The 19610-nt window shown below is 37.7% G+C and overlaps 1 protein-coding gene across 2 annotated transcripts in view; it reads left to right on the top strand.

Moving 5' to 3' along the window:
* Positions 1–19610, top strand: part of si:dkey-172j4.3 (diacylglycerol kinase delta) — a 57390-nt gene that overhangs the window by 21498 nt on the left and 16282 nt on the right. Inside the window, exon 1 of one of the 2 annotated variants that reach the window (XM_052561481.1) lies at positions 11760–12001. The exons of the other annotated variant lie outside the window; for it this stretch is intronic. Within the exon in view, the coding sequence (XP_052417441.1) occupies positions 11825–12001 (177 nt within the window). The 5' untranslated portion in view covers positions 11760–11824. Of the gene's footprint in view, positions 1–11759; positions 12002–19610 lie in introns of those variants that run through there. 2 annotated transcript variants of the gene reach the window in all.

Genomic DNA, 19610 nt, shown 5'->3' on the forward strand with positions numbered 1-19610 from the left:
CTCCTCTCAGTCTTTACCACTTGTCCATGATTGCTTGATGAAACAAAAAAACAATGGGAAATGTTCTTCTAACACTTGTTGGAGTTTTAGCAGAAGATTCAGGCCAGGCTCCACACACCTGCTGTGAGCAAAAACAATCTATCTTTTTCTATATTTATCTGCAGATTTTAGCCCACTTTCTCTGTGATGTCCTCTCTGGGATGAATGTAGCATTGTAGTTTTTAGCATACACTGTTAAAATAAAGGCTTCAAAAAAGGGGGGTTTTGAAGCAATACCAGAGCAGAACACAAAATAACCTTTTAATGAATGGTTCTTAAAATCAGTGTTATAATCTACCTTTTGTGCGGTGGAAAGGTTCCATGAATGTTAAAGCTTCTTCATGGAACTATAGATGCCAATAAATAAAGGAAATTCCAGCCCCAAACACCAAAACAAACACAAACATATATTGTTCTCCATTGATTTATTGATTTTTTATTGAGCTAATGATATTTTCTATCTCCTGTCCTCCACTATGGCTGAGGATGTTTGACTACTAAACATCCAAAGTGACTAGCTAAGAAGTACACATTTTTTAGTTCAGTATATTTTGTACAGTATGATTTCAAGTTTTACTATCACTATGAAGGTATTTGGTCTCTACAGTGTTGACAAAACTTGACCCAAACATAGTTACGCATGAAGACACTTGTGTTATCCTGCATATATGCCACTTCAGTCATTATGTGTTTGTGTGTGTGACTGCAATGCGGTGGTTACACAACATCAGGGCCTGAGGGGGCGGCCAGAGAGAGCACACTACACACCAGCGCTCTTCACACACACTGACCCTAACAAACTGCGGAGGAGAACACACACACACACACACACACACACACAGTTCTGTTTCCTCTCACTCACTATAGCTCTTAGCAATGTCTATTTTTATTCACTTTCTAGAAATGTGTTCACATTGAGCATGCCCTCTCTTAGAAACATCATGAAGAATTCTTCTTGGAATATTTTGATCATCAGTGACTTGGTTTTTACGCTTCTAATTATTTTGATTCATTTATCTTTGTCAAACAAGAGTGATGAAGTAAACATACATTTTCTGAAGATAATCTGATGTCCATGCAGAAGTGGCCTCTACAATGCTAGGGTGTTGTGGGTGTTTGCCAGGGCCAAGTCTTACACGGCAGTAATAATGTGATTAAAGGTGTGTTCATGCCTATACTACACTTCAATAATGCAAATAAAATAGGGATTCTCCACATGTCTTCATTTGGTTTGTGCTAACTTCGAGTATGATTTTAGTCAGATTAAGGTAATCAAAAATCTTTGTTTACATGGTAGAATCTTAATCATATTATTGTCTTAATCGGTCTAAAATCCTAATATTGTTGTCCATATAAATGTATTCACTGTTGAAAATAGTGGTGGTGCTTCATAGTTTTGTGGAAGCCATGATCTTGTTTTTTTTCCTTTCTTAATAAAACTATTCATTTCGTAGAAAGAAAAAATGTATTTTAAATGGCAGTGTAATTATGAACAATAATATTAGTGATGTTATAGCTAGCATCACTAATAATCAAATAATTCTTAAGTTAAAAAGACACCAATGAAGAGATGTTCATATGGTGTTTTTTGTCTCTGGGATGGCTTCATATAATTGAAATTTGACTTGTAAATCTGTCCGTTTTGCATGTCAAGGTGAACGTGTGTGGGCCGAGAAACAATTCAGCCCTTGACATATTATATCATGTGTTCTAATGTGGGCTATTTTTAGATGGCTATTTTTATTCACAAACTGTATGTTTTGAATATGATTTGAATTGTGTGGCTATTTTCAATAATATCAATGTTGTCTTTTAAAAACACCCAAAATGCAAAGAAGAGCAGAGAAAATGGGACATGGGTCAGTTATTTGAGAGATGAAGTGAAAAAAACATCTCTGCCTGCAACAACATGATCATATGCAAAGGATGACACACACTGAGAGATAGTTGGCAGCGGTATTGTTTTCTTCTTCGATTCCCTATTTGGCTTGTGTTGAGCGTTTGCAGGAGGGAGAGATGGTGAGAGAGATGTGGATGCAACCTCCAGTACCATCAAGAAGACCAAAGGAATTTCCCTCTTTCTTTCTTTCCGTCTCTCTCTCACAGTGGCCAGAGGCTATGTAAATTAGAGCCTTGCTCCTCTAAATAAAGAACACTCAAGAAAACAAGAAGGTATAAAAAGACAAAGACGTGAGATGGGTAAAGAAATGAAGTGATTTGCACAGACCTGAAATAGACAGAAAAGATGGCGTGACAGTAGAGAGGACACGGAGAGTAGGTGGGAGGACGGTGAGGTGAGTGTCAGGTTGTGTGTTGAGTGTTATTGAGAGCTGTGTATAGGGCTCATTTGCATGGTGGATGGAGCGGGAGAAGGGGAGAGCCTTTCACGCCCCTCACTGAAGGACTACCACACTGGACACACATACTCCTGGTAACACTCTCACGCAGTCTGACACACAAAACACACACACATATGCACGGAGTTTTCAGTTAAGTGTTTTACTGGCAGAACCAAAAAAAAACGCACTTTAGTACTACCAAAGTATTGTAGCGTGTTTGCATACACTCAGAAGTTGTGCTAATAAAGTGAAAGTATGCAAATAAGTAAAATATAGTAAATCTTAAAGCAAAAATGAAAGCAGTTATCCAACAGACGTTCTCTTCTACACCAATGTAAACCCACACACACTTAATCACAAACTCACACACACACAGATGGAGTTCTTTCTTCAAGAGGCTCTGAATGCTCTCCAGCACATATGTACTGTAATCTGTACACAGACACTCACAGATTTGGCTCTGTGTTGAATCTCTTGTACTAACACAGTTGCTTATTAACATCTATTAGTAACAGCGTGACTGTTTGACCTGAGACTATATGCAAATTGGTATGCAAATGAGCTGTATGCAGAGTTTCCCGCTTACAGAAGCTGTCACAGGCTGTTGAAATACTGTCTCTGCATTCTCATTGAAATGACAGAGGTACTCCCTGCTGCAGATTGGCTTTTTTCAAACCAAATTATATTATCAGCATAACAATTTCAGTCAAAAGTTGAAAAATGCACATGGATTTCAGAACGTTTTAGTATTGTATTTTGTTTGTTCCCCTTTTGCATGAAAGACAGCTGCACTTGAACTCCACAAATTTAGAAGCAAGAACATTTGATCATCTGTAAAAGAGTGATTAATGTTACTTTTTTGTTAGTGAGCTAGATATATTGTAAAATAGGAATATTTTGTTTATTTTTAGTAACTTTTGTTGTTTTTAATTTCATCAAAATCCTAAAGCCCCACTGTGTCGCTACGTGAAATGCTTTATATTAAGGACCGGTGAAATAAAGGTGAGATAATATTGTGAAATATTATTACATTTTAAAATAAGGGTTTTCTGTTTTAATATATTTTAACATGTCATTCATTTATGTGTTGGCAAAGCTGAATTTTCATATCGAATTTCAGTTTGATCCTTAAGAAAGCACTCTGATGTGATTCTTGCCCTTTTCGGGATTCTTTGATGAACATAGTTCAAAAGAACAGCATTTATTTAAAATCCTGTTTAACATTCTAAATGTCATCACTGTCACTTTTGATCAAATTTATGCATCCTTGCCATATAAAAGAAGTACAATCTTTCTGACCCCAAACATTTGAACAACAATACATGTATTTAATGTTTCAATGCTTCAAAATTGGATTCTTTCTTCTGTTAAGCACAGCAAGGTCGCCATGGTGAGGTTCTTGTCCTCCTTATTATGGGCTATTTTAGGGCATTGAGGGATCCACCTACATACCTGTTCCTGTTATATAAAGACAGAGATAAAGATAGAGGGCTGAGATTCCATGATGGTGTGATGTATTACAGTACTCTGGTATATACAGTAGTGCTGAATGATTGCTATATTCATGTACTTTGGAATGGTGCATGTTTAAAATTCATGGTAATACCACTGTACTTTTGGGTAGTGTTTTGTGAGTGGAGAGAGCAAGAAAATAGATAGATGGAGAAATGATGATGTGGCTGAAGTAGGGAAGGTGTAGGTTGTTTTCCAGTGCCCACACACATACCAACTGGACGTCACTAGCTGTGTGTTCTTGCTGGAGGCCGCTGATTGGAGTAGTTTACTGTAATTGAACTGGAACAGGTTATATGATACTGTCTGATTATCCTGTGGAAGATGATATCGACACAAATCCTCCTTCTGAGACCAGAGCAATGGAAGATACGCTCTGACGTAAGGATGGGTAAATAGGTAGTTTGAATGGCGTCGCACGTATTCATCACACACACACTAATATGGTGGTGTATTGGGTATCAAGAGAAAGAAAAGGACAGAGAGAGTGAGTCATAATTAGCTTGCAGATCAATGGAAGGCCTGATCCGTTAATGAGCCGCTGGGACTGTCTGCTGGTCACACTGGGCAACATGGTTTCCTAGGGAGAGAGAGAGATCACAGGGTGCTGGACACACACCGTTTGTATGTATGTGTGTTATAGTTTTCACTGCTGAGATAGCGGTAGGGGTGCCAGTGCCTGGGCCCATTCTGTGCTTTTCCACCAAAGCAAATTTAATTATGGGCCAGATATACTGGCACCACTTCAGCTGCTTAAACCCATTGGCGAAAAATTACAGTAAACTACCAGAGGTTTGGGGTTTGTAAGATTTCATTTTTTTTTTAAGAAATTAATCATTATATTCAGTGGACACTTTAAATTATAGACATATATAAATAAATAAATAAATAAATAAATATGTGCTGTTCTATTGAACTTTTTATTTATGAAAAAATCCTGGGGATAAAAAAAAAAGTATAAAATCTTTTAGAAAATATTAAGCAGCTATACTGAATTAAACAATGATATAAATGAAAAATGTTTTTGGGGACCAAATCAGCATATTAGAATGATTTCTGAAGGATCATGTGAGACTGAAGATTGGAGTAACGGCTGCTGGAAATTCAGCTTTGCAAACACAGGAATACATTTACATTTTAAAGCGCATTCAAATTGAACACAGTTATTATAAATTGTTTTATATTTTTTGTATTTATTTGTATTTTTGGTAAAACATTAAAAGAATACTTTCAAAAACATTTTAAATGGGTCATGAAATTAGAAACCCAAATTCCATTGATATTTTAATCTATAAGAGGCCATTATACTGTAAGAAAAAAAAACATCCTGTAAGTTTCAGAACTTAAATGGCTTCTATTATGCAAAATTCACTTTCACATGTTTGGACATAAATGTGTGTTGGACATCACAATTCACTGTACCAGCCCCACCCACGATTGTTGACTGACCCTGCCGTAATCTAGCCGAGACACCGCCCTTAGTGAGCCGCACTCAATCCGCCATCTTTATCTTTACGCTAGAGCATTTCAAAGCAGCATTCAAGTAAGAAATGTCTTCTTATTAAGGCTATAGGCATTATTTAGTCCAGAGCAGTAAGTGATTCTCTGCTTTAATTTTATTCTTTATGTCAGCAGTATAGGTACTGTAAACATGAGATTTCTTTCTCAGATGTTTACCTTCACAAACATAACCAACTGTGTCTTTGTAACTTATGCATGTTTTTAAGAGAACTTAGTACTCACGTGCCTTGTGCAGTCACTTTCTATAAACGTGTTATGGATGTTTGCGCTCAGAAAACAGTTTATCAGAAGTTTAAACTCATATAGCTTTAAAATGTGTGATTTCAGCACAATAGACATGATAATCAAAACCAAACAGATAGTGTCTTTTTTTTTTTTTTTTTTTTTGCAGTTATGAGCTGTAAAGACACTTCTCTATTCTGAAAAAGAGGGCGGGGACAGGTATTTTGAGCAGAAACTTCATAGACACATTCTGGAGACACCTGAAACTTATATTACAGATTGTAAAAAGGGACATAATAGGTGCCCTTTAAAACCTGCTAAAATGGCAGTTTGTGGAATGTGCCACTTTATGAGGTAATAGTGTGGCTAAACAAGCCTCCACAGAAGATCAACACCTGTATCTACATCATATCCCCTCCCACCGATTTGTTCATGTAATGTAAATAATGAGAGAGGCGAACGCGGGTCTTTATTATGTGCTCGGTATTGCTTTGCATGTTAATACAGATTGTTTGATATGTACAGAGTATTTATACGTCCATCTGTGAAGGATGTAGGCTGTCAAACTTGCATAACTGTTAGCCTATCAAACCAGTGGGTGTCTACTTCCCAGTCTACAATCCGCCACACCTATTCAAACAGAGCGTTCTGGTGAGGGGGGTTAAAACAGGACAGAAATAGCCTATTACTTCTGAATTATGTTTTTTTTTTTTTTTTACATTATAAGCGGGACGTCCGAGGCAAAACAAAAGGCATTTAACCATCCCTTTAAAAATATGACCAACCTATTAGCTAGATACTGTAATTAGTAGTTATCCACATCAGTAGGAAGCAAAGACAGTCATCTTAAGTGTAATTTGTGTCTATAGCAAGCACTTTAAGCTGTGTAAAGATGCTAAATATAATTATTTTGGATCAAAATATATTGTATGTTTTCAAAACTAAAGTCAGTGAAGATGCAGACCAGATCTGAGACAGTTTCTCAGATCCCCAGCCAAGCACTGACTCACCATTATGGTGGAAAATTTGATGTGTGTGTGTGTTTGTGATCAGGTGATGCCTACAGTACAGCCTCAGTCGTTATAAGCCTTACTCATAATGTGAACTGACGTTAAGAGGATTATATTTGAATGTTTGGAAACTTTCTGTTCTCTTCATTTATCTTGCGAGATTCATCTGCATAGAGAGCATGCTCTGTGATTGATTAATTCAGCAGAAAATATTACACTGCCTGAGGAAGTCAAGTGCTGCCAGTAAAGAGAAGAACTGCTGACGAGACACACACACACAGAGCACACTCACACGCTCAAATATAATAACATTCACTTATGAACACTGTCAGGAAAGGAGATGACCCAGGTGTACAGCTGAGACCTGCACACACAGAACAGGTGCTGGGTCAGGTGCATGTGTCTCTTACTAGAAAGGTTAAGTGGAATGAAAGTCTGCAACAGTTCTCTCTCTTTCTTTGTGCACTAACATACACAACAGCTGTATGTGGTTCATAATATATTTTTTCCCACTGGACTCATGTGTTTGTGGTGTAGGGATTTATTAAGACTTGATTAAGCTTGTTGTGTTTTATAGTTTTGCATTCAAGACAATTTGTGAAAGGGGATCTTTACTTTACAAATTAGCCATTGTCCCATCGTAAGGAGGTTGATTGACATGTGATCTGACCAATCATAATGCCATAATACCTTGGTCTGTTCGCCGCGGGGCCCCCTCAAGCATGTGGCCTGGTGCGACCACACCAGTTGCAACCCCCTAAATCCAATGGAAAGACTTGACATTTCCATGGAACATTTTTTTAAACTTCTTTATTTGTAATTCATGCTCGTATGTTGTGCAGCAGACATATTCCACTTATATATGTGATGATTTGTTCAGGAGCTTGTGTGTGGAGGAGTGTGTGAAGGGGAACTCTTTAGTGGAACGCCACTCATCCCGCTGTCGCAGAAATGGCTGGGGATTCTTTCTGTGGAGACGGCACAAGCGGCAGAGCACTCAGTGTTGAGGAGGATGTCGTGACTGAGCAGAGTGTCAGTGTATGTCTCATAAGGGAGCAGCAGTGACAGGACTTCAGTCACAAAGCCATTGTTCAGTCCAGCGCTTATGACACGAGCAGCAGGTGTTCACTCCATAGGTGTTGTCACCTCTGTGGGGCTTTTCAGTCCCTATTCTTCCTCTCCCTTAGCCTCCATCCACGCTGAGTTTGTGTGATGCACACTGTTTCTCTAGTCATAATCTCTTCTCTTTCTTTATTAATAATTAAGTTCATCAATGTCTAATGGGAAGTCGTGGCCTAATCGTTAGAGGGTTGGACTCCCAATCGAAGGGTTGTGAGTTCGAGTCCCGGGCCGGCAGGAATTGTGGGTGGGTGGAGTGCATGTACAGTTCTCTCTCCACCTTCAATACCACGACTTAGGTGCCCTTGAGCAAGGCGTCGAACCCCCAACTGCTCCCCGGCCAAAAATGGCTGCCCACTGCTCCGGGTGTGTGTGTGTGTGTTTCGGATGGGTTAAATGCAGAGCACAAATTCTGAGTCACCACACTTAGTCTTGTTTGTACGTTACTTCCATCTTATTTAAATTTGATATTTTATGTATTGAATTTTTTTCATGAGGTGACCAGACGTCCCGTTTTTCCCGGGATAGGCGGAATCGCTCTGATAGAAGTTCTCTCTTGCGCGCATGCTCCACTTTTTCAATGTTCATATACAGCACATGATCAGTTCTCAGCGCTCAAATACACACACAGCATCGTGTGGAGTATCTCATGTAAAAACAGTTATGGATTAAGTGGACAGATGGGTGAAAACTGAACTTGTGTATGTATTACATGCATGCCTTCCATCTTAAAGGGACAGCATTGCTACCTATCCGTGCCATTATAATGTTAACCAACAAAATATATTTTAAGTAAACCTTCTGTATCTGAAAAATTTGTTGAATTTGTATCTCTTTCATATTTGTCTTATTGTCTTATTCTGCTTCTTTTTTTTTTCAAAATTACAAGTTATATATATTAAATATGTTATATATGAACAACTATAATTTTTATAAGTTGCTTCCTTTTCACTACTGTTAAAGTGATAGTTCACCCAAAAATGAAACTTTTCATAATTTATTAAAGTTTTTCCAAATCAATCCTTGATTCAAATTTATCATAAGCTTAATTGAATTGTTCTAGAGAGAGAATTAATAACTATTTTTGTTCGAAGAAATAACTACCAAAATTAATGTTAGTGACTGCAGCTTGACTAAAAGTAATGACTAAAAGTAATGACTAAAAGTTGACAAAAATGCAATGACTTTTCGTAGACTAAAACTATATAAGACTCATATGACTAAAATGTGACTAAGACTATTAAGAATGTCTCAGGATAGACCAAGACTAAATCAAAAATCCCTGTCACAGTTAACACTGGTTTGTGTGTGTGACTGATATTTTGACAATACTGTTTGTAAAATATTCACACCAATCCATTACTTTAAATTTTTAATTGCTGATCCTGTATGTAAATGTTTTGAGTCCTATCGGGAAAGTTGTGGCAGGGAAGAGATTGACTCCTAATCCTAAGGTTATGGGTTCGAATCTCAGGCCGGCAATAGCACGACTGAGGTGCCCTTGAGCAAGGCACCGAACCCCCAGTTACTCCCCGGGCGCCGCAGCATAAATGGCTGCCCACTGCTCTGGGTGTGTGTTCACTGTGTGTGTGTGTGTTCACTGCTGTTCACTGGGTTAAATGCAGAGCACAAATTCTGAGTATGGGTCACCATACTTGGCTGAATGTCAGCTCACTCTCTTCCTCAATTCTACCTTTATTTCCAGCTTAGATTGTAATGAAAGAAAAGAAGGCAAAGAACCTTGGTCACTCTCTTCCTCTCTCTTTCTCTCTCTCTCTCACTCAAAGGATTATGCGTGAATCAGTCTCAGATTTGTGGCGTATGCTGGAAGCAGTCCTCAGTAATTCTGCAATGAGATTAGAGCGATCTCCCACAGCAATGGTGTGTTTGTGCATGTTCATATGTTTATCAAATTTCCCAAAGTGTCATTTCAACTTCCTCTTCTAATTTTCATCATAATAGCGCAGGAAGATAATCTACACTTGGATCCAGTCATGTTTAATCAGTCTAAATACGGAGGAGAATTTCCGCTCTACATCCACCGAGGGAATCATGTTGACTCTGATGCAGACACTAAATCTGACGCCTGGGTTCATTAGGTTTAATGTTGGCACTGGGCTGTCTCTCCATACGCAGATTAGCTGGCACAACCCCATATGTTGTGTGACTCTGCCAATCCCCCTGCGTTCGCTTCGTTCTCTCGCAGGAAGTGACAAAGCATTTCATTTCCTCTCCAGCAGCAGGTCGCCTTCAACCCAGCATGTTGATGTGGGAATTTGTGTTGATTTACAGTGTGGATGTGTGTGTGGCCTGGTGGCCCGGCCTTTAGATAGTCCGTCTCCCCAGCCAGTGTAGTTTCTATGACAACCCAGCATGCCATCATATTATCATGGGCCGCCATGCAACGTCAGCTGTGTAAATGTGTGTTTCACATGTGAAATTGCGCCAGTGTGAATGCTATGTTTGTGGTATGGTTGTGTGTGTGTGATCAGCATCAGTGTATCAGAGACAGCAACAGAAATTTACAAATAACTGCAGTGCTGCTTTAGCTCCTGCAGCTACTGCCTCCTAGTGTCCTTAATATGAACTGCAATCCACAAATGCACTCATTCATCCTATTTCTCATAAACAGAGCCATAAGGAATGATATCTTCCTTCACTCAGCCTTGCGCTGTAGTACAGAGATGTTTTATCTCATTACCAGGCTGTAAAACCGCAGACACATTGAGACTGGGACAGTAATGTGTGAAGAGAAGATAAAGAGTCTGGATGGAGGTTTGCACATAGACATGACAGAGAAACACTTCTCTCTCAGTGTTTGCTGTCAATTATAGTTTTGCTCATTACAGTGTTTGCTTCTCCAGCACGGACAGAAAAAATCAGATCAGAGCCCACCCTTCATGCTTCACTGTGTATTTTGGTCTGTATTTCCATCTTTTTCCACCTCTCACCAGATGCATCTTGCTCATCTCTTCCACATCCCACCTGTTTCTGTAACAGTCAAGATGTTTACTAGATGTTTCTGAATGTTCCGCATGTAGGTTTGTTTTGGAACAAGCTTGTATGCTTCAGAAGTCTAATAGGAAATATTTATCCCTCACCGGCTGCTCTTTCATAGCTCATAACTTTTCATGGAATTGACAAAAGCATCAACTTTGTCTTAGATCTTTTTCTAATGTAGGGCAGGGGGTTAAAGGCACTATATACTGTATATATATATATATATATGTAATATGTAATGTAACTATTTTCCAGTTGATGGAATGATGCATGTTTATAGTGTTTTTATTTTTAATTTTAGGTATAAATGGGTCTTTATACAAGTAAATACAGATGCATAAATATACTATAGGAATGAATTCTCTCAAAGAGATCATCATATTTCAACTTTCAAAAGTTTGAAAACTCCTGCCTTAGGAGAAATAAAAAAGCTAATTATAAATAAAAATGGAGTATATTTTACAAGATAATACAATTTTTCACTTAAAAAGGTGTGTGGTATTTGCTGTGTGTTTCTGTATAATTGTTTTTGAAAATTATTAGCAATTTATTTAGCAATTAGCAAATGTATATTTATAAAAATGTATCTATAGCATAAAGTGTCTTTGCATTTTAGAGCAAATTTTTTTCAACTTACAAATAAATAAGTGATTATTATTTACATTTTCTGGAGAAAAAAAAATTCTGACAAGCTAAAGACGTCTTGCAGCAGTCTCCATTCACCAATCTCCTTTTCTTTTGGTTCCCAAAGGATGGTTCATTATCACAGTTAATCTAATAGGAACATCTGTCTTGGCCTATAGCCGCTTGGGATTTTCTGTGGTTATGTTAATACTGATGCTTACCAAACAAGTTTATCTGGTTCTAAATATAGACCTTCACACGCCTCTCAGACGGTAGGTCCGGGTGTAATAGGATGGGCGGTCTTATCACTTCACCTGTAAGAGGAAGTTCTTTTTAAAAAGAAGGTGTGTCTTTCAGGTGCAGCCAGGAGGAACTCAGCGTGTTCCTGTGTGTCTGTAAGTGTGTGTGTGTACATGTCGATGGCTGAAGGGACCCATCATGCCCAGGCTGTGTCCAGGCAGTGTGTGTTGTTTTGCCCCGCTCTTGTTCGGCTGTGATGGAGGTGGGCAGGGAGATGCAAGCCACTTAAGAGAAGACGACTTTTTGGAAACCTCCTCCAACAGTTCAGTGAGAACAACAGAAGGACAGACAATCAGCAATAGTGTCTTCTCACAGGTTTGGTTAGGCTATTCCATTTAATTCCACTTGATTTTGTGTAGTTTATTTATTTATTTTTGGCTTGTGAGGCTGAATGTCTCATCCTGGTCTTATCCGTTTGGTGATCTCTTCCTGTCAACATGACTGGCTGATTCATGATTGGCTTTGTGCATATGTGTATTGGGTTAGACTCACTGTATATGTGAGATGATGCAGTGCGTGTGCGTGTGTGTGTGTGTGTGTGTGTGTGCACGTCATAAGGTTTATCTGGGTTAGCAGGACATGCTCGTTTGTGCTGATCTGATTATCGAGGCATTAATGCAAAGCCTGTAATAAATAACAGAACTGGATGGTCTGGACACACAGACACTGTTATTATCAAATTTTGTCTAAAGCATCTGTCACAGAACCATCACTAGGCCAGGACTGTATTCGGATAAGATCTTTTCAATATCTCAATCTTGCTCCTATACAGACATGAGATTAAATGAGGGCTTCTGCTTCTCAGGTTTCTCATCCTTGACAAAAGCCCTTTTCAATTGGAGTCAGGTAAATTCAAACATGTCAGTGCTTTTTCACACAACTTCAGGAAAAATTACAGCCCAGGCAGGAATGTCTGTGATTGCAGTATGTAATTTGTTTGACGTGCTTCCTCATTTATTTGGACCTCTGTTGCATACAGAACACATCCTTTATCTTTTTGCCAAGTTTCTTAGTGAAATAACAGCTTGCTGTTCATGTCCTTTTCAAACGTAAAATGAATCCATAAGGAATATCCAGCCACAGATGATTTTATACCTGACTGCACAGCACAGAGTATGATCTTATCATTAATGAATTCCTTTCTTAATTATATACATAATGTACATCAAATAATTTAGACCTAGGTTAATAATGGCAACTGAAACATTTGTTTGACAGATTAATCCCAATTTAAGTATGCTAAAGACCTTAGTAATCTTATATCCTTATCCTCTATGGAAGATATCTCAGTAATGTCAAACTGTGCTCTGATTTGCAGAGATGCCAAAACATTTGTCAAATATTTCCAACGCTAAATTATGTGAGCTATGCTAACCAGAATCATTTTAGCTCTGTCATCCTACTGTATGTCTCTAATTTTTTGCATGTCATTGCCACTTATTTAAGAAGAAGCTACTAAATTGACTCTTGAGCAAGCAGATTCAAATTAGTCAAACTGAAACTGATACAAAATGTAATTAAGCCCAGCAGAAACAGCTTGTAACAAAATTATTACAACTTAAAATCAAATTAAAATGAAAAATGAAAAAATGAAAGTGAATTCAAAATGTTTATAAAATACTGAGTATTACATTTTTATTAGACATATGAATTAGCATTTTTTTGTAAAAAGGAACATATCTGCCTCCTGACTACTCAATTTCCATTTTTCATTTGTCACAAGATAATGAGGAGACATCTTTGAAAGCCTGTTGATGGAGGGATCAGCATGCACACTGATGTTCTGTGGCCATGTGTAATGTAGGATTAGCATTTATCAGCTCTCTCGTCTCCACTGATCCAGTTGCCGACCAAAAACCCATCATACCCTCGACCACTGAGTGTTCTTGTGTGTCCTGGCGGTCTGTAGATAGGATCACATGTGTGTCTACATGCACATATCACTCAAACAGCACTTCCCTTTGAGGGGTGCAACACACCTTTTGGTTGCAGCTCAAAATGCATTCACTTTTAGCATCTAATAAACATTAATATCTAAAACTGTAGACTAACATGGTTGCAGCAATAGATGCTCTCTTGGGTGCATGAGTATATCAATCACTTGACCATTTTGACGTTCAAAGAACTCTCTGTCTTTAATGTACATCAGTCTGGCGGCTAGCCTCCTCCCGTTTAGGACTTGAAAGTGTTTTTTTCTCCTTTTCTCAGCCTGTGATGTTGCCCTAATTTTAAGTACGGGTTTTTAGTTCAACTAAAGTTTGAAGGAAAGCAACAGTTCACTCAAAAATGAAAACTTTACTCACCCTCAGGCCATCCAAGATGTCGGTGAATTTCTTTCTTCATCAGAAAGGATTTGGAGAAATGCAATGATTAATTTTTTATTTGTTTCTTAAAAACAATTTTTATTTGTAATTCACAAGATGCTAAGTGATGGACTGGAGCTGTGTGGATTACTTGTGCATTATTGTGATGTTTTTATCAGCTGTTTGGATTCTCATTCTGACGGCACCCATCCATTCAAAACAAGTGATGTTATGCTATCCCTTCTGATAAAGACACACATCCATCTACATCTTGGATGGCCTGAGGATGAGTACATTTTCATGTGTGAACGATTCCAATTTTAAACCATATTCAAAATTAGAATGAGACCAAATATAAAGGTTTTGAATTGCTCACTGTAAAGCCAATATTAGCGATTTAGTGTGTCACATGATGTGTTAATTAATCATTCAATAAAACTTATATGCTAAATGGTGTGTGATTTGCACAGTATGTGTGCAACAGTTCTCGTTATTAGCACATTGCATGTGTAAGATCTGACACCGTTACTGAATGAGTCTTGGCTTCTTGAGGGTGACACCTCAGAGGTAGTAAATTCTCAGGCTGTGTGATTTAGTCTGTAATTAGCTGCACACACACACACTCATAGGCTCTACTGCAGGGGCTGTAATCAGTTCATTATGATAATTACTAGCTGTGAAAGGGACCCTTAGTCTCTGTGGGTGCTTTGGGTAATTGATCTGGCTCTAACTCAACCTTAACCAGACTGTACCATCTAACCCAAACTGTCTTTCATACTGTTGACACTGCACATTAATCCCATCTGATCTTTAGAAGTGTCATTTTGTACAGTAAGTGATGCAATCTGATTTTGTTTGTTCAGACAGTGTAGTCAATATCCGGTATATCTGCATCAGGAAATTGTGCCTCTGCATATGTGAACTCACATGGCACATCAGAGAAGATAATTGACAGGCATTACTGTATGTATACTTTCAGGTATAATATTCTATATAAAGTGTGAGCGAATATGAGTTGTATTTGAACACAGCTCTAGACAATATTGAGCAGTTTGTATGATATTACAAAAAGGTCACAAAAGCTTTGTGTGGAAAGAAAAACTAATTTAAAGCTACCATTCACAAAACAAATAGGCTATTACTTGAAATATGATCTGACCTTTCAGAGACATATTATAAAAGTAGATTTCAATCAGATTTCTTACTAGATATGACTATGAATTAGATGTTTTACTGTTTGTAAAAATCAGATTTAGTTTGATTCTTTGCTACAGACAGATGAGTCAGATATGGCCAAAACATCCAATATTTCCTGCCTGTCTGAACAAAGCTTTTGAGAGCTCAGTTCTGCTTAACTTTTTGATTTAAATTATTTATGAAATGTCTAGGAGGAGGAAAAGAGATGGTTTTATATCTGAATCAAGAAGGGATTTCTTAAGGGAAAAACAGTCTGTTGTTTTGATGAATAAGATCTGTGTTTAACCAGGCTTTGCTGAACAAAGAAAGTGTCTTCATTAATTTTTGTCGATAAATGTAGCAACAGTGTTGACCTGTGCTTCTGGATAGTGTAGCTCATGGCCCTGCATGCTGTTAGTGCCACACAGTGTTTGACCACGCCTTTGGAACACTGGTTGTTTGAATGACAGCTGTGTTTGCTGACAGCTCATTGGTGTTTCCATGGCAACTGATGGATAAGGGTGATTGGCTGAAATTGGGTTATTGGTCTGATTGTGTTCATTCATTGTAAGCTATACAAACAGCATTATTTTTTTCCATTAAAGTCAATAGGAACATGTTAAGTTTGTACTGTTACATATGGTAAGCATTTGGCAGCGGATCATGTGACTTACTCGATCAGGTTGATTTCTTTTAAATGGACACTTAATAAAGATTTATTGCATGTGATTTGTTTATCTATGATGACATTTCCTGAATGGACAAGCAATATATCTTGGAGTTGTATAATTTGTTAATGACGCTTTTATGGCTAGGGGATTTAGTATTTTGGAGGTAATGCTTTCTTTTATATTTTCCCTTTTGTTCCCTTGCTTATTTAGTGGAATCATCTTTCTGTCTCTCTCTCTTTCACTATTATAGATTGCATAGTTACTGAGCTGGGTTGGAGTTATTGAGTCATATTATGAGTATAATGACACATGATTGTCCTAATAGCCGTACTGCTTTGACTTAAAAAGCCACTCAGATCCACTTTAACAGGAATTCAAGGGTCAGAAGATGACTTATTCATCCCAATAGTTTTTGAAAAACAAAAATAAGACATTTAGTAGTATTTTAAGGCTTTAAATGTACAAAGATTGCATAGCCATATTTTACAAAAGGTAGGTTAATTTCAGAGCAGAGAGGACCTTGGGAATGTAATTAGACTGAACGTCTAAGACTGAATTGTTTGTATTCACACCACAACAGCACCTCAAAGCCAGGTATTTGCATGGGAACAACAGACTCCTCCGGAGGTCAAGATTTGGTAGGTTAGCTGTGCCTGTTATTTCCTTCTGGTAGATGGTGTAATAACATAATTATGGTGCCACATGGGGCCAAACATCTTTCTTTCAAACCATCTTTTCTTTCAAAGGTAGCCATGTACATGTGACTGGTTCAATAAAAAATTAAAAAAGCATTTATAAACTCAGTACTCATAAATGGAAATGGCAGCATCCAGAGTAATTCCCATTGACACAAATGGGAATGCTAACGGGTAGCTCTCGCTAGGTTTTATAACTACTTGGATCTAATCAGCTTTGCTGAAAGGAATCATGGGATTTGTAGTTTCAGCTCTATGTAGGGCATTGCAGATGCAATGTGTCCTTCAGATGACAGAGATGACAAAAAAGGAGGATATAAAACAGAAAGGAGGAGAGAATGACAGAAACAGGGAAAGGAATGAACAGGGTGAGCCAGAATGACGCAAGAAAGAAAAGAGAAAGGAGGAAGAGAACAGCAGGGAGAATACAGAAGTGGCGGATTTGAGAGGAACTAAAAAGAGAGAGAGGGGAGGAGGATTAGAAGAGGAAGAGGAGATTAAACAAAAATAGCAATCATTGTGTGAGAATGTCTGTCCTTCGAGTTCCTCTGAGTCACCAGCTGACATCACACTGTCTGTGTGTATGTGTGTGTGTGAGAGAGAGACAGTGTGTGTGTGTGTGTGTGTGTGTGTGTGTGTGTGTGTGTGTGTTTGCTTGCACACTGTGACAGATCAAAGATGTCCTCATCTTTTATGAATGTGGAACCAGCTCTGTTCTGAAAGGATGAAGTGAGTGATGTCTGGGTCTGATGCTTGTTTCAGTGTAGAGGGAAGCTTCACTGGCAGATATCCAGAAGTTTAGACTCGCACATTTAAACCATTTCATCCATCACATTTTTGTACATTTGTTTCATTTTATTACACACACACATACACTTTTCTTCTTTTCTTTCTTTTTTCTGTTTTCTGAGCTAATTATATTTTATAAAATACAAATATATTACCTTGTTTCCATAATGTAATTGACTTTGTTTTCAAGAAAAATAGCAAAACCTCAGCCACACACACATTAGCGTTAATCTCCTAAATTAGTATATATACATAGAATAGACTTCTGTTATTTTTATATTAATCTAAATATGACTATAAACTAAAACAATCCCTAAATCTACTCCAAGAAACCATTATTTAATTCTTCTGTAAATGGTTTTTCTAATTGAAAACGACCCCCAGATGTCCTCAAAGGGAGGATTTGACAGATTTAACTACCTTCTGAGGGCAGTTTATGTCCCCAGACACATACATTTATGAGCTCTGCTGGGAGTCATGGTGGAGAAAATGAGACACCTGTTGAAAGGCATGTGGAGAATTTAATCACCTGCAAAAGTGACTCAGAGGTTACACTGACATTGCGGCTGAAAGTGGCTCAAATCTGATTTTACATGTGACGTAACCCTCCACTTACTCTCCATTTTTATGTTTGTATGTCATGTACCTGTATTGAAATACATGTGTAATGGTCATGATGCAATTCAGTACATTTAAAATATTAAATATGATTGCAGTTCAAATTAAAATGAAGTACATTGGCTTTTGTGTGTTAGTCGATACATCAAAAATACTGTAAATATTTCTTAAAGCACAACAAAAGATTATTAAAATTGTAAATTATTTAAATTCTGTGTCATTAATTTTATATCTGGAGTATACTGTAAATGCATTTTCAGTACAATTAAGCAGATTTATTTTTCTCAAGGACTGTGTAATAATGAGAATCAGGCTCTTTGACTTTTATTCTGAATAAAGACAGAGACATACAGAACATACACACACTCTTTATTTCTCACCAGACCATAAACTCTGTTAATGAATTCACTCCCTTCGTATGTACGTCATTACTCTTGGCAGATTGCCTGGCTAGATTACTCATGTTGATTTCCTTAATGTTTAGTAACAACACTCTCACTCTCTTTGTATTCATTGTGACAGTTACGCTGTTGTTTCTGTCCCGTCAGCCTGTCTCACTGCTGACCAAGCTACTGTCGTTGTGAAATCCACATCTCACGTCATGAGAGAGGACAGAATATGCCCCTGCATGTTTAGACAAGGACAGACTCTGTTGTAATTTTATATTTTACTGTGCCACGGAGAACAGCTGTATTTGATTACTCGTTGAAAGTCTTTTATAGCTTCTCTGCCATTCTGAGAAGATTGAAGCATCAAGGTTTATGATGAAAGTTAGAGATGAATTGATGACATGACCACGGTGAACTTTGGAAATGTGGCAGTTCCTCTCTCAGGAACTTGAGTCAGAAATGTTGCTAGGCGACGGATCAGGTTTTACTGTAAGCTTACCGTAATGCATTTACGGTTAACCATTGTTTGTTTTTTGTGAACAATTAAGCGATAGCATTGCAAAGAAAAAAGGAAGCGTTAGAAAGTGATCTAACTGGTTTTTCAGTGTTATGGTAAATCCGATAGACTCAGTTTAATATACCAGTCCTCGTTAGTCTTTTCCTCAGAATTATTAAAACAACTATAGTTATAAGCAGAAATTTCTGCAGACTTTTTAAGGAATTAAAATACCTTTCATTTATGAAGATCTACAGTACAAATAACCTATTAAATACATATTCTGTGACTAATTTGATTGTACTTCCAGCTACCAAAAGAGCACATTTTTATCATGTTTAGAACAGTCAAAAACCACATAAATAATGTGGTGAATAAAGCATAGAAAATGTGGAAAAAGCTCCAAATTTCATCTGGTACTGGTGATAAGCCACTGGGATTGAACTACAGGATTGTTAATGCAAGTTGAAGCCTCAGGGGTTTGTGTGTGTTCATTTCTTATTATGCTCAGTTTAACAAGCAGAAGACTGAATTTCATGCATGTGCAAAAGAAGCAATTTATGAACACCAGTAAATCCGATGGGCCGTGAAGCAGCTTCTAAAAATAGCCAGTTCTAGCATGGCATAAAAATGCTTCATTATGAAAAATGTGGCAGTAGGGAAACGTGTTTGCACACACACTGACTCATGAACACTATTATAAAAACAATCAAGTTGTTGTATTTGCATTAGCTGTCTTTTATGCCATTTTTTAAATCTCTTTTCTCTTTCTTTGCATATGTTTTGT

This window comes from Carassius gibelio, chromosome B7, assembly GCF_023724105.1.
Source record: "Carassius gibelio isolate Cgi1373 ecotype wild population from Czech Republic chromosome B7, carGib1.2-hapl.c, whole genome shotgun sequence".
NCBI lineage: Eukaryota > Metazoa > Chordata > Actinopteri > Cypriniformes > Cyprinidae > Carassius > Carassius gibelio.